At 32.1% G+C, this 12,901-nt stretch overlaps 1 protein-coding gene across 1 annotated transcript; it reads right to left on the reverse strand.

Annotated features, from left to right (window-relative positions):
• Positions 1 to 9,220: 9,220 nt before the first annotated feature.
• LOC134727526 (uncharacterized) lies at positions 9,221 to 10,411 on the reverse strand. The gene has a single exon (XM_063591907.1). The coding sequence runs from the start codon at positions 10,409 to 10,411 to the stop codon at positions 9,221 to 9,223; it is 1,191 nt and encodes a 396-aa protein (XP_063447977.1).
• Positions 10,412 to 12,901: the final 2,490 nt, after the last annotated feature.

A 12,901-nucleotide genomic window follows, 5' to 3' on the forward strand; every position in this document is an offset into this window, starting at 1 on the left:
AGCGAAAGCGATCATATTTTTAGAGTGATATTCGTTACTTTAAACAGAAATCGCTTTTATCTTTTAAAATTTTTTGTAAGTTAAAGACCGGCCTATAAAAGAAAAACTTTCATACAATCGAATGGACTAAGTATAAGCTTCGGGAAGATCAAGAAATATAACATACTGTTCGTAATTCTGAAAAAAATCGAAAATTTACGGGAGTTAATGGTTGAATTGAAGCTTTATACCTACCTAAAAATCTTAATTAGCTAAAATACTTTCAGTTTAGTCATCTCTGATGTATTTCTGATGGCTAGGTTTAAAGCGATAACAGACGAAATATGGTTAGTGCTACTAAAAACGGTCGTCTTTCCCGAACGTTGCGATCAACACGCTTTCGTAATTGTGAATAAAGGTGAAAAAAAAAATATTTCGTGCACATATATTACAGTTTGAAACAAAATACAATCTTTGCTTCAGAGATATCTGCTTTTGTCTAACTTTTCTGTCTCCAAAACATTGATTCGGCAGTTTTTAGAAAGTTCATTTTCCATATTTTGTACAGTGGCAGATATAACGTCTTTGACGTCGCAATCCCACAGAGTCCATAAAAATTTATACAATACCATAGCAATATGCAACATGAGCATCTGAAACCTCTTATATGATTTTGCATGGCAATGCAAGTTAGGTAAGTGTTGCCGATACAATATACCTCAAGTTAAATGAAAGCCAATTTAAGACAGTCAGATATATTTAAATAATACAAGTACACACCCGCGATATCGCTGGTCCGTGACTGAATTAAAGTATATAACTATGAGTCAACTATGCCTAAGCCTTATTTTAGTAATTGGTATTGTCAGCTGATAAAGTCATGTCAATTATAAGATACACAGTAACTGTTGTTCTCTGCTTTCAAATCGTTCTGTTAGAACCCGTCGACCTGAAACTTATCAAGTATTGGTAATATTAATTATTTGGAAAACAAAAGGTCCGGGCTTTCCGCCAGGAATGGAGTATTTTTTTTAATCAACATTATTGTCCTCTATTAGTTATCTTAGAAAGTCTTGCTGATTGCTGAATAAAACTACAATAGGGAACAATTTAGAAATGATTGAATTTAGTAGTGTCAGCCCTTTGATTATGACCCGTGTAAATAGCAAAATTCTAAACACACCGTTTGGTGGTGCGCCTGTCAAATGCGGAACATACAGATAAGGTAATAGGTAACAGGTAAATATACTATCGATATCGGTATCGAATTCGACCCGGAACTTGTTAATTATTGGCAATATTAATTATGTGGAAGACAAAAGGGTGTGGAGTGGTGTAATTTTTAATCTACACCATTGTCCTATATTAGTTATATATAGAGTTGAATTCTTTGATTTGTCGTTTTAACCCGATGACGGCTGACAAATTGGACCTCGTTATTTTAGTATAATAGATTTAAACCTTTATTTTTAAAAATATTTGGAATGTGGTTCTCGAATTTTTTTTAATTTTTTTTTTATAAAAGATGAATTTTATGAATTTTATGGTGTCATCTCATACTTTTGAATTCGAACAGCATTTATAAAATGGCATAAAAGAGCTGCCGAGTTATATATTGTCAATACATTGTAAGTCAAGTTATTTATTTTTAAATTACCAAAGAACAAACCATTAATTTTTGTGATTATCAAGGCTGAGGTATTTTTTAAAAATTTTCCTGCCCCTTCTAAAATATTAAACGGTCGCCCCTATTGTACCTTGAATGGATAAAATGTTACAAATATCGTACCACAAAAGGATAAAATGATCTTTGCGTTGAAAATTATTTTTTGGTCAATTTAGGCCATAACTTATATTGACACATACATGTACAATTGAATACAGAACTATAGGAAATATTTATTTTTTTAAAACTTTCTGGATATGCATATGCTTATGCAATATTTTATCCCTTCAAATTTAGTGGAAAAGTTGCATGGAATTGTATTCTTGATAGGCATATACATGTACAGTGCATTTGGTGAACTTACTATCTTACAAAAGAAAAAAAAGGTAGTATAAAATATGAAATGAAACAGGCAAACTTATCTAAATAATTTACTGTTGATAACCTTATAAATCTATCTCAAAAACACTATTTGCGCAAAACAGAACATCTGTGCACTCTAAATTCTTGTAAAAGGAAAGGGGAGGGGGTATTTGCAGGTATTTGCATCACAAACAGGATAAAAAAAACTGTCACACTGTAAATAGTATTAGTTTAAACATATTTATCTATAGTGGATTGGGAAACAAGTTTTGCAACTTATATTAATCCCTTTCCACTTTGCGGGTGCGAGTGCTGCCTTGTAGCGGCATTTGTATTAGTATCACATAAACAGTATTCTCAGAAACTTATGTTATTATATCCAGATTCACCATCGACATCTTGCTTACTAGTAGTAAAACAGATTACTCGAACCACATGCTTTTGTGTCTATGGTTTAGTCTTGTGCCTAAGTTAATTTCACAGAAACCTGTAGTGATATATATCGCCACTAAAGTATTCTTTTATAACACTGCATAGCTCATGAACAGTTTGAATACTGTGACCTACAGACACATTTAATACAAATCTAAGACACTAAAAACCTGTTTTTTTATGTATGTAATGTCAAAAGCATAAGAAGGTTTAACTGACAGATATGAAAAAAAGATTAAATTGCTGGTCTATCTCAGTTTTTTGTCGAGCATCCAACTTTTGTTGCAGAAAGCTCGACATAGGGATAGTTATCCGGCGGCGGCGTCTACAGCGGCGGCGTTATATAACTTCTTAAAAGCTTTATATTTTAGAAGGAAGAAGACCTGGATGCTTCATACTTTTATATAGATGCCTCATTTTACGAACATTCTGTCAGTTACATGTCCAATGTCCTTGATCTCATTTTCATGGTTCAGTAACTACTTGAAATAAAAGTTAATATTTTTTGTAATGTTAAATTCTCTCTTATAAGTTATTGGATAACTATATTTGGTATGTGCGTATCTTGCAGGGTCCCAATGCCCGTCAGACAGTTTTGACCTGACCTCGACCTCATTTCATGGACCAGTGAACAAGGTTAAGTTTTGGAGGTCAAGTCCATATCTTTGATACTATAAGCAATAGGTCTATATAAAAAAGAAGATGTGGTATGATTTCCAATGAAACAACTATCCACAAAAGACCAAAATGACAAAAACATTAACAACTATAGGTCACCGTACGGCCTTCAACAATGAGCAAAGCCCATACCGCATAGCAGCTATAACAGGCCCCGATAAAACAATGTTAAACAATTCAAACGAGAAAACTAACGGTTTTATTTATGTAAAAAAAAAGAACGAGAAACAAATATGTAACACATAAACAAACGGCAACCACTGAATAACAGACTAGTATATTCGGTGTATGTAAGGACTGTAAGGTGTACATGTCAAACTGGCAGGTGTCATCTGACCTTGACCTCATTTTCATGGTTCAGTGGTTATAGTTAAGTTTTTATGTTTTGGTCTGTTTTTCTTATACTATATGCAATAGGTCTACTATATTTGGTGTATGGAATGATTATAAGGTGTAAATGCGTAGCTGACAGATGTAATCTGACCATGACCTCATTTTCATGGTTCAGTGGTCAAAGTGAAGTATTTGAGTTTTGGATTATTTTTCTAATACTTTATGCATTAGGTCAACTATATTTGGTGTATGGAAATATTTTATAATCTATATGTCTGTTACGCAGGTTTATTTGACCTTGACCTCATTTTCACGGTCCATTGCTAAGTGTTAAGTGTTTGTGTTTTGGTCTGTTTTTTTTTTTTTATTTATAAGCAATAATTAGTCAATTATATTTGTTGTATTGAAGAATTGTTAGATGTACATGTCTGCCTGGCATGGTTCGTCTGACCTTGACCTCATGTTCATGGTTCATTGATCCATGTTTCGTTTTCTTGGTTAATGTTGAGTTTATATGACAGTTGTAATAAAGCTTGATATTTAGGTCTATCAACATAATATCAATGATAAGAAAAGAAGGCGAGACATTTCAGCTTGTGCACTCTTGTTTAGTTTTAGGACATAAACATCATAAACACGTACTTCTATGAAATGAAAGAATAATTTACAAGGTCAAATTTAGATATAGATGGCTCCTGTAATGATTCATTATGTACAACAAACAGGAAAGCTGTCCTCTGTGTTAAACTTGCCAGCATTATATCTAAAATTTCAAACATAATTATATAAAAAGATAGAATACGATTGCCAACTATACGCGGCATGATTGCCATTTAGAAAACTTCCAACTAGACCCAAAAGAAAGAATTTTTCAAGAACTTTATGTCACCCTATGACCTTTAACAATAAGCAAACTCCTTACCGCATAGCAAGCTATACAACGATATGATAAATGTAAAGCAATTAAAACAGAAAAAACTAACAACCTGATTTATGTACAAAACACAAAAAAAGAAATTTGACAAAAACAAGGGACAAACACTGAATTACAGGCTATGGACTTTGAACAGGCACAAACTACACGTTAATTTAAACCTTTCACTTTTTTCACCATAACCAAAAAAGTAAAACGTGAGTCAGGAAGTTTGTAAAAAGTCATAATTCAAAATTTCTATTATATACCTATTTCATTTGTTTAATGGAATTGTTGTTTGAGGTTTCCCATACAATACATCAGACCTGAAGAAAAAAAAGGGGAAATTGATTTTGTTTGAATATCTAATCATATTGTGCGTCTGATTAATTTGTATGTCCTATTGACATAATATCTAATAAGGCGTATTTTCCCCAGTATGTCAAAATCTATAACAATATGAATATTTTCCTTCTTTTATATATTTAGTGATATTTTGTATTTCAAATTATCTGGATTGTTTCCCACAGTCCAAGTATGACTATTTAAACAATTTTGACTTTGACAACTAAACTTTTCAATCATTGAGTGTCTGGATGGGCTCTATAGCACATCGAAAAAATGAGAAAAAGAGCAGAATAACATGAATAAATCTCAAAACATATAAAAATAGAGAAAAAACGGCGAAAAAAATAATAAAAAAAGAAGGAAGTGCAAAAAATACAACAGCCGCAAATAATTGTTTTTAATCTAAGTCAGAAATTTGTAAATTAACTGAATAAGTGTAAATGTTTTTGATTGAGTGTTGTATTGATTGGATAATAAAGTATGCATGCATTGGGTATTTGTGCCACAGAAGATTGCTACATTTGTACTATCAAACTAAGGCGTAAATGCATTAACGAGTCGTACTGAGACCTTTATAAAATCTTAAACGCAGTTAATACATGTACGATAGTCTATTTAAGTTAATCTTCGAAACGTTGGTAAATGGGATTACGACCGTAAACTACAATTAGATAAAGTATATTTGAATCGATCTAAATTTAAATCGATCTTAATCTGAAATGTGTTTAAATAGATATATTTAATCAAATAAATGTGTTAATTTTCACGAATTTCCAGAGTTGGGTAGCTCACGCTTGTAAAACAAAAAAATAGATGCAGTTACTAATATTGTTTTACTTGAATTACAAGTTTAAATGTTTAAACTGCCTTTTTAAAAGTTTTTGTAAACCAAATCATCTGTAATTTTCTGCAATACATGCTCAAAGTTTATTTTCGATTCAATCATGCTAGTTAAGATCGATGTTTGCGTTCACACTTAACGGTAATATCGATTCACATAAGATCGTTACAAACTAAACAACGTCTGTCAGTGGTCTCGTTTAGACCGATTCAAGATCGATTTGAAGCGTTCGCACAGGACTTAAATCTATTGAAACTAAATCAAACTAGTATTGCTTTAATTTTAAATCGATCTCAATGTCCAAGGGTGAACGAGGTCATATTGAGTTTATTTTATACGATAACACTGCACTTTTGTCTGAATTAAGGTATTTGTTTTTTGTTGTTGTTCTTTTTGGAAAGGGAGTGTATTTGAGCACATTTTAAAATAGTAAATTGTCTCCTTCTGATGAGTCTATGTTAAGCAAGTTTTGTTAGTTATCTCATTCAATCGGGTTTCATTTTATTTTTACATGTAAGTTACGTCGCATGAAAGTGCAAGTTTGATATATGTCGTTGTATGCAGTGCAATATGGTCCGTGATGTAGAAAAATTGACGGGGAAATGCCATTTTAGTCTCGTGACACCCTTGCTTAGGATAACTAAATATGTCAAAATAAAAAATTGGTTTTACAAATCTTACGTATGATATGTCAAGCGTACGTACGTGTACAATGATATAAGCGGTTGAACACAATGATTGATTACTATGATAACTGGAACCTTTATATGTAGTGGTAAATGATCATATTTTTTTAAATTTAAATCGGGCTTATTAGGAAGGGATATAAATGAAAAGTTTGAATTGAGTAGAAAATAAGAATGTCCTAAGCTATGTCTGATTCGTCTATAAACACAAGTAACTAAGGTTAATCACTTTGCTATAACAATACTAAACAATAACCCCTGCAACACATCCCCTTTAAACACAATGGTCAAAGTATACAACTTTTTTAAAAACAGTCCTTGAGTATAGTTGCGTTTGAAACAGACGGTCGGATCAACGAAGTCTATTTCTATACACATAGCAGCACGAACGGTGTGGTCAATGATTTTTTTTTTGTCGTTTCTGATTTTATTGACGAATATTTACACTGACTAAAAAAAGAAATACAATAATACACAAGACGCACACAAACAATGATATTTATTTTAAAATATCAGACACAAGTATCTTCATGTATAAAGTCAAAAAGTAATGCATAATTAATAATGATATATTAACACAAGAATGGTTACATGAGTATAGTACACTGTTTCTACTCGAATTATCGCTTTATTGTTATTTCTTCATACCCAATTATTAATATAATATCTTGTGTCTGTTGATTAGGAGAGTTTTCTTAATGATGTCATTGCTAAATGGGTATCGATCCTATTTGAAGTGTTTTTTTAAAAAATTTATTCCATAATACTATTTCTGATATCTACTATCTATACAAAAATAAGAAGATGTGGTATAATGGCCAATTAGACAACTCTCCACAAGAGACCAAATGCAAATGAGATAGAAGTAAAACCACTTTAGACTGATAACATAAACATACGGAAACTATGTTGAGTCTCTTAATTCGCCTGTTTTAATTTGTTTTCGACACCTTTTTAATTTGTCGTACTAAGAGTTGCATCTCTTAGTTTCAAGTTTTACAATTGAATAAAAATGGTACTTTAGAAATAAACTATCAAAAATACATAAAAGTCGTTATTTGTACCATATTATTTTCTCAGTTAATAAAAAAAAATCAATAATCATTTTGTTTGATTGCATTTTTCATAAGTGACACGGCAATGTAAAGCTCTTCTGCATCAGATGATGAAGCTATATACATGTACTTGAATAAAACTTTCCAATTTGTTCTAAATTATATTCTTTAAATGGGTTACATGAAATGACAGATAATATGATTCCTGTACTTTGAAAACTGTCGATAATAGTAGTCTCCTGTGTAATTACACCACATCTCCTTACATTTCGTTATTATATTATGAAATTACACAAAATTGTTAAAGTTTTACGAATACATGCATATTAATAACTAGAGACTCTAAAGAGCCGGTGTCGCTCACCTTGGTCTATGTGAATATTAAACAAAGGACGCAGATGCATTCATGACAAAATTATGTCTTAGTGATGGTGATGCGTTTGAAAATCTTAATTTACTGAACATACTTGCTGCTTACAATTATCTCTATCTATAATTAACTTGGCCCAGTAGTTTCAGAGGAGAAGATTTTTGTAAAAGATTACTAAGATTTACAAAAATTAGTTAAACGTTGACTATAAAGGGCAATTACTCCTAAAGGGGTCAACTGACAATTTCGGTCATGTTTACTTTTTTGTAGATCTTACTTTGCTGAACATTTATAGTTTTTTACAGTTTATCTCTATCTATAATAATATTCAAGATAATAACCCAAAACAGCTAAATTTCCTTAAAATTACCGATTCATGGGTAGCAACCCAACAACAGGTTGTCCGATTCATCTGAAAATTTCAGGGCAGGTAGATTTTGACCTGATGAACACTTTTACTTATGTCAGATTTGCTTTAAATGATTGGGTTTTTGAATTATAAGCCAAAAACTGAATTTTACCCCTATGTTCTATTTTTAGCCGTGGCGGCCATCTTGGTTGGTTGACCGGATCACACCACACATTTTTTAAACTAGATACCTAAATAATAATTGTGACCAAGTTTGGTTTAATTTAAACATGTAGTTTCAGAAGAGAAGATTTTTGTAAAAGATGACTAAGATTTACAAAAAATTGTTAAAAATTGACTATAAAGGGCAATAACACCTGAAGGGGTCAACTGACCATGTCGGTCATGTTGGCTTATTAGTAAATCTTACTTTGCTGAACAGTATTGCTGTTTACAGTTTATCTCTATCTATAATACTATTCAAGATAATAACCATTTCAGGGCAGGTAGATTTTGACCTGATAAACAATTTTACTTTTTGTCAGATTTGCTTTAAATGCTTTGGTTTTTTGAATTATAAGCCAAAAACTGAATTTTACCCCTATGTTCTATTTTTAGCCGTGGCGGCCATCTTGGTTGGTTGGCCGGGTCACGCCACACATTTTTTAAACTAAATACCCCAATGATGATTGTGGCCAAGTTTGATTTGATTTGGCCTAGTAGGTTCAGAGGAGAAGATTTTTGTAAAAGTTAAGGACGACGACGACGACGACAACGACGGACGACGGACGCCAAGTGATGAGAAAATCCCACTTGGCCCTTCAGGCCAGGTCAGCTTATAAAAAAGGGCATATCACGCATCGATATGAAAAAGATATTTCAGTAGGAAATGTACTTTAAAGTAACCTACTCGCTAATTAAAACAAATATGTTGGGCAACAATTGTGCTTAATGTTCATAATGTCAAGATGTGGAAAACCTTTTTTTTTTTTTAGATCTATCAAAAATGTCGAATCACGTCACACCAAATAGCAAATTATTACATCTTCAATAGTTCTGTAGTTCAAAAAGAATGGTGTTTAAAATCGTAACATACAAATATTTTCAGTAAATTAAACATTAAATACTAGAACATTGACGTTTTCTAAAATAAAATACAGATATCTGCTAGTCACAATGTTTCTCGGTAAATATTTTCTTTGACCTTTCAACCCCATAGGACTAGCCAGAAAAATGGCCATCTCATATCGGATAAGAGCCTGTCTACTTGACCCCTGATAGCTAATCCCGTACGACATACTATAACACTCACTAATGATGCTCCTGTTTTATCCATGGAGTTGTATATATTTTTAGCCGATAGACAATCTTGCCAACGAGACACACAACGTGCGTTTTGGTAAAGTCTTTTTTGTAATCGTATTCTGTTCAATTTCTTTTTAGCTCTTTTTACATTCATAACCGGGTGATTCTTGTCCACACTTGTTACTAACAGGTTTCTTCCGTGTTTTCTTAATAGTGTCTGTCCTCCTGTGACACGCATCATATGCCATTGACGGCCGTATATAGGGTTATATGATACAACAATCCAATCCCTCCAATAGTACTTTCCAGAAAGCAGATTGTATAGTTCATTGGCAAATTGTTTATTCGGCTTACCATAGTTTTTAGCAGAATATTCGTCAATATCCTTACTGGATTGAGAGAAATATATATTTATGCATTCTACGTCAATGTGCTCAAACCTCGTTCGGACCTCCTGTATTCTATTTATCCATTGTGACGTCATGAAATTTCCATTATCAGTATAGATCTTCGCAAAAAGATAAGATAACTCTATTTTTACAGCTTGCAAGAGAAGTTGCATGACTCCGAGAAGAAATACCTGAGTCTTTTTGCGGTCATTCTTAGTGAAACGCATTACAGAAGTTCCAAGATCTTCTTGAAATGTACCTTGTTTATTGACAATGGATTGATATAATTTCGTGCCGCTATTCTGGTAATCACTGTCATAATTCGAAATATAAAGCTTCCTTCTATTTTCCACAGCAGCAGGGGGAACACTATACAGATATTCGAATTCTCGGGTCATTGCCTTAATCTTTTGTTCAATCTGCCCGAAACTGATTTTCACGACGCTCCACTTAATCATTTGTTCGATGTTGTCAAATCGCCTATCCATTCGATCAAATCGTCTGTCAATAGCTTTCATCATTTCTTTCATGTAAGCCAACTCCTTAGATTCGGATGGAAATAATGCAATTATGAAACCTATGAAAGGACCTATTGCACCGAGGTACCCACCAACACTTTTTCCAATCTTTGATAAAAACTTATCAAATTCAATATTTTCAAGCATTTCAGCTATCCCTTTTCCAGTTTCAAGCCCTTTATTCATCGTTTCTATGTCACCCAGAGACTCGCTGTAAACAGGTTGGCAAACATTTAACACAATAGCCGCCACATAGAATAATACCGATGTAAACACTGGAAAGGTAAATGATAAAACAATTAAATGAAATACGTATCAACATAGGCTTAGCGGTATAGAAATATACACACTAGGTTGAGTACTACTTTGACAAAAAAAAAGTGTTTTTGATGTTATTGTGTACTTAGACAGGTAAATGAATTCCCATGAATGTAACTTTGTCTGATTGAGTAATATATTTTGAACCTATATTTTCATTTGCAGGAACTACAATGTTAGGGTCGATATGCTGAATAGTATGCTTATTAAGGTTTCCAATAAACAAATATGCTCGTTTTAGTAATAAATTGTAGGGGGACTTCCGGAATATAGTGTTTCGGTACAAGACTTTAAACATTCGATACAAATTGGCATGCAGAAAGTAGATAAATGTATAACATGTATAATTTAGGATATAAATAATGTTAGAAGTTAATAAAAAGTCTGAAATTAAATATCAATGCGCAGTTAATTATTCGTGTGATATTTAATATCTAACCATAAGTTTTTCAAACAACAAACAAACATTACGGTAGGTATAGTGTCCGGTTAGAATCGTGATTTTTCTAATGATTTAGTCCATTTTTTTCGAGTGTAGTTTGGGCTTTTTCGAGTGATTAAACATGCGATATTTTCAATTAACGAATATTTCGTAATTATAACAGTTTTGAACATAACTACACATGTACCAATCTTATATTGAATACCATATATGTTTTGATTAACAAAGAAGCTATATGTTCTTGTATTAATAAAACAAAATAAGTGTTTGTTATTGTCCATTTTTTTCTCGAGAGAAACTGTGAAATCGTCAGGCTTTTTGGACAAATGATCCGGGTTTTTAATAGAAAATTTGAAGGTATTCTAGACTTTAAAAAGTGACTTTTTTCTAGTTGATAACTGAAATTGAAGAAGGATAATATCATACAGTCCCAATTAGTAATCAAAAACATATCAAAATGATTGTTTTTCAATTTAACGCAAATGTTCTGTTTGGAGAACGTTATACAACTACTTCCCAGTATTCATTTAGAAATAACTTGATCCTTAACAAAACGGTGTCTAGAACATCATGCACGTAATTCATATTCATTTTAATTGCATTCCATGCGACTTATGATTTTACAGTTAATAATATTTCTTGTGGTGAACTCCGGAGATAAATAAAAGAAATCTATTTATAAAAAGTCATTAAACACACACACACACTTAATCCACCCTATTTTTATTGCCATTGAACACAAAATTTGAATAAAATTTCAGATAAATTCAACAATGAAATGAATAGTTCAGACCCCTCCTCACATTTGAAGCATTTAGTCATTTTCGGTTTCCATTTCTTAAACAATAAAATTAATTATACAAGAAACAAGACATATAGATATCGTAATAGCTAAGATGTATACTCTTTTAAGAACAAAAAATACATCTCATCTTATACAATATATGTCATGTATGTACGTACGTCTAAATTCGAATTGTCTATGCTTGTGTTCCGGACCATATGAATATTATGACCATACGCGTATGGTCACGACCATATGCGTAAACTATACTCGTATGGTCGGACCATATGATAGATGTGGTATGAGTGCCAATGAGACAACTCATTATCCAAATTACAGTTTATAAAAGTAATCTATTATAAAAGGCCTTCAAAATAACTAGTTCAAAACCATTCAAACGAGAAAACTAACGGTTTAGAGGTGGGATTGGGTGGGGTGTAAAAAGTAAAAATTATAAACGAAAGATATATTTCTGTTACTCGGCGAAAAAATTTGGTTTCGGTGAAAGAGATGACGACAAAATAATTATCCAAGGGGAAACCCATTTTGGGACCATAAAGATATACATTAGAAACGATTCAATAATACAATAAACTTATCTTTAACATTGAAGGTTACATGCTATGTATTAATTTTATAGTTCAAAGGCTATCCAAAACAGCACACGTTACAAGTTGAAACCCATTGTCTTTCAATTGATTGTCTTAGCCTGGGTGTATTGTTTTCTGTCCGTCTCTATAATAAATTATTATACTTTTTATCATATCGACTTTTGTCAGTTAGTAAATAAAGGCAACAGTAGTATACCGCTGTTTAAAAGTCGTAAATCTATGGACAAAAATAAAATCGGGGTAACAATCTAAAACTGAGGGAAACGCATTAAGTATAAGAGGAAAACAACGACACAACATTAAAATGTAACACTCACAGAAACGGACTAAGCATTTGACAAAGTCCGATGGGAATAACAAATATATCTTCAAAACCAAATACATGAATTTGGGATAGAAAAGTACCATGAAACGTCTTATAGTAATGTGAATTCACAATCAAATATAAGAGAAAACAAACGACACAACAGAAACACAACGTTAAAATGTTAAACACACAGCAACGAACTATGATATAACAA

Source organism: Mytilus trossulus, chromosome 8, assembly GCF_036588685.1.
Source record: "Mytilus trossulus isolate FHL-02 chromosome 8, PNRI_Mtr1.1.1.hap1, whole genome shotgun sequence".
NCBI lineage: Eukaryota > Metazoa > Mollusca > Bivalvia > Mytilida > Mytilidae > Mytilus > Mytilus trossulus.

Excerpts from the sequence above, each read along its gene's own strand:
- LOC134727526 (XM_063591907.1), bottom strand. The coding sequence starts at position 10,411 with ATGAATAAAGGGCTTGAAACTGGAAAAGGGATAGCTGAAATGCTTGAA.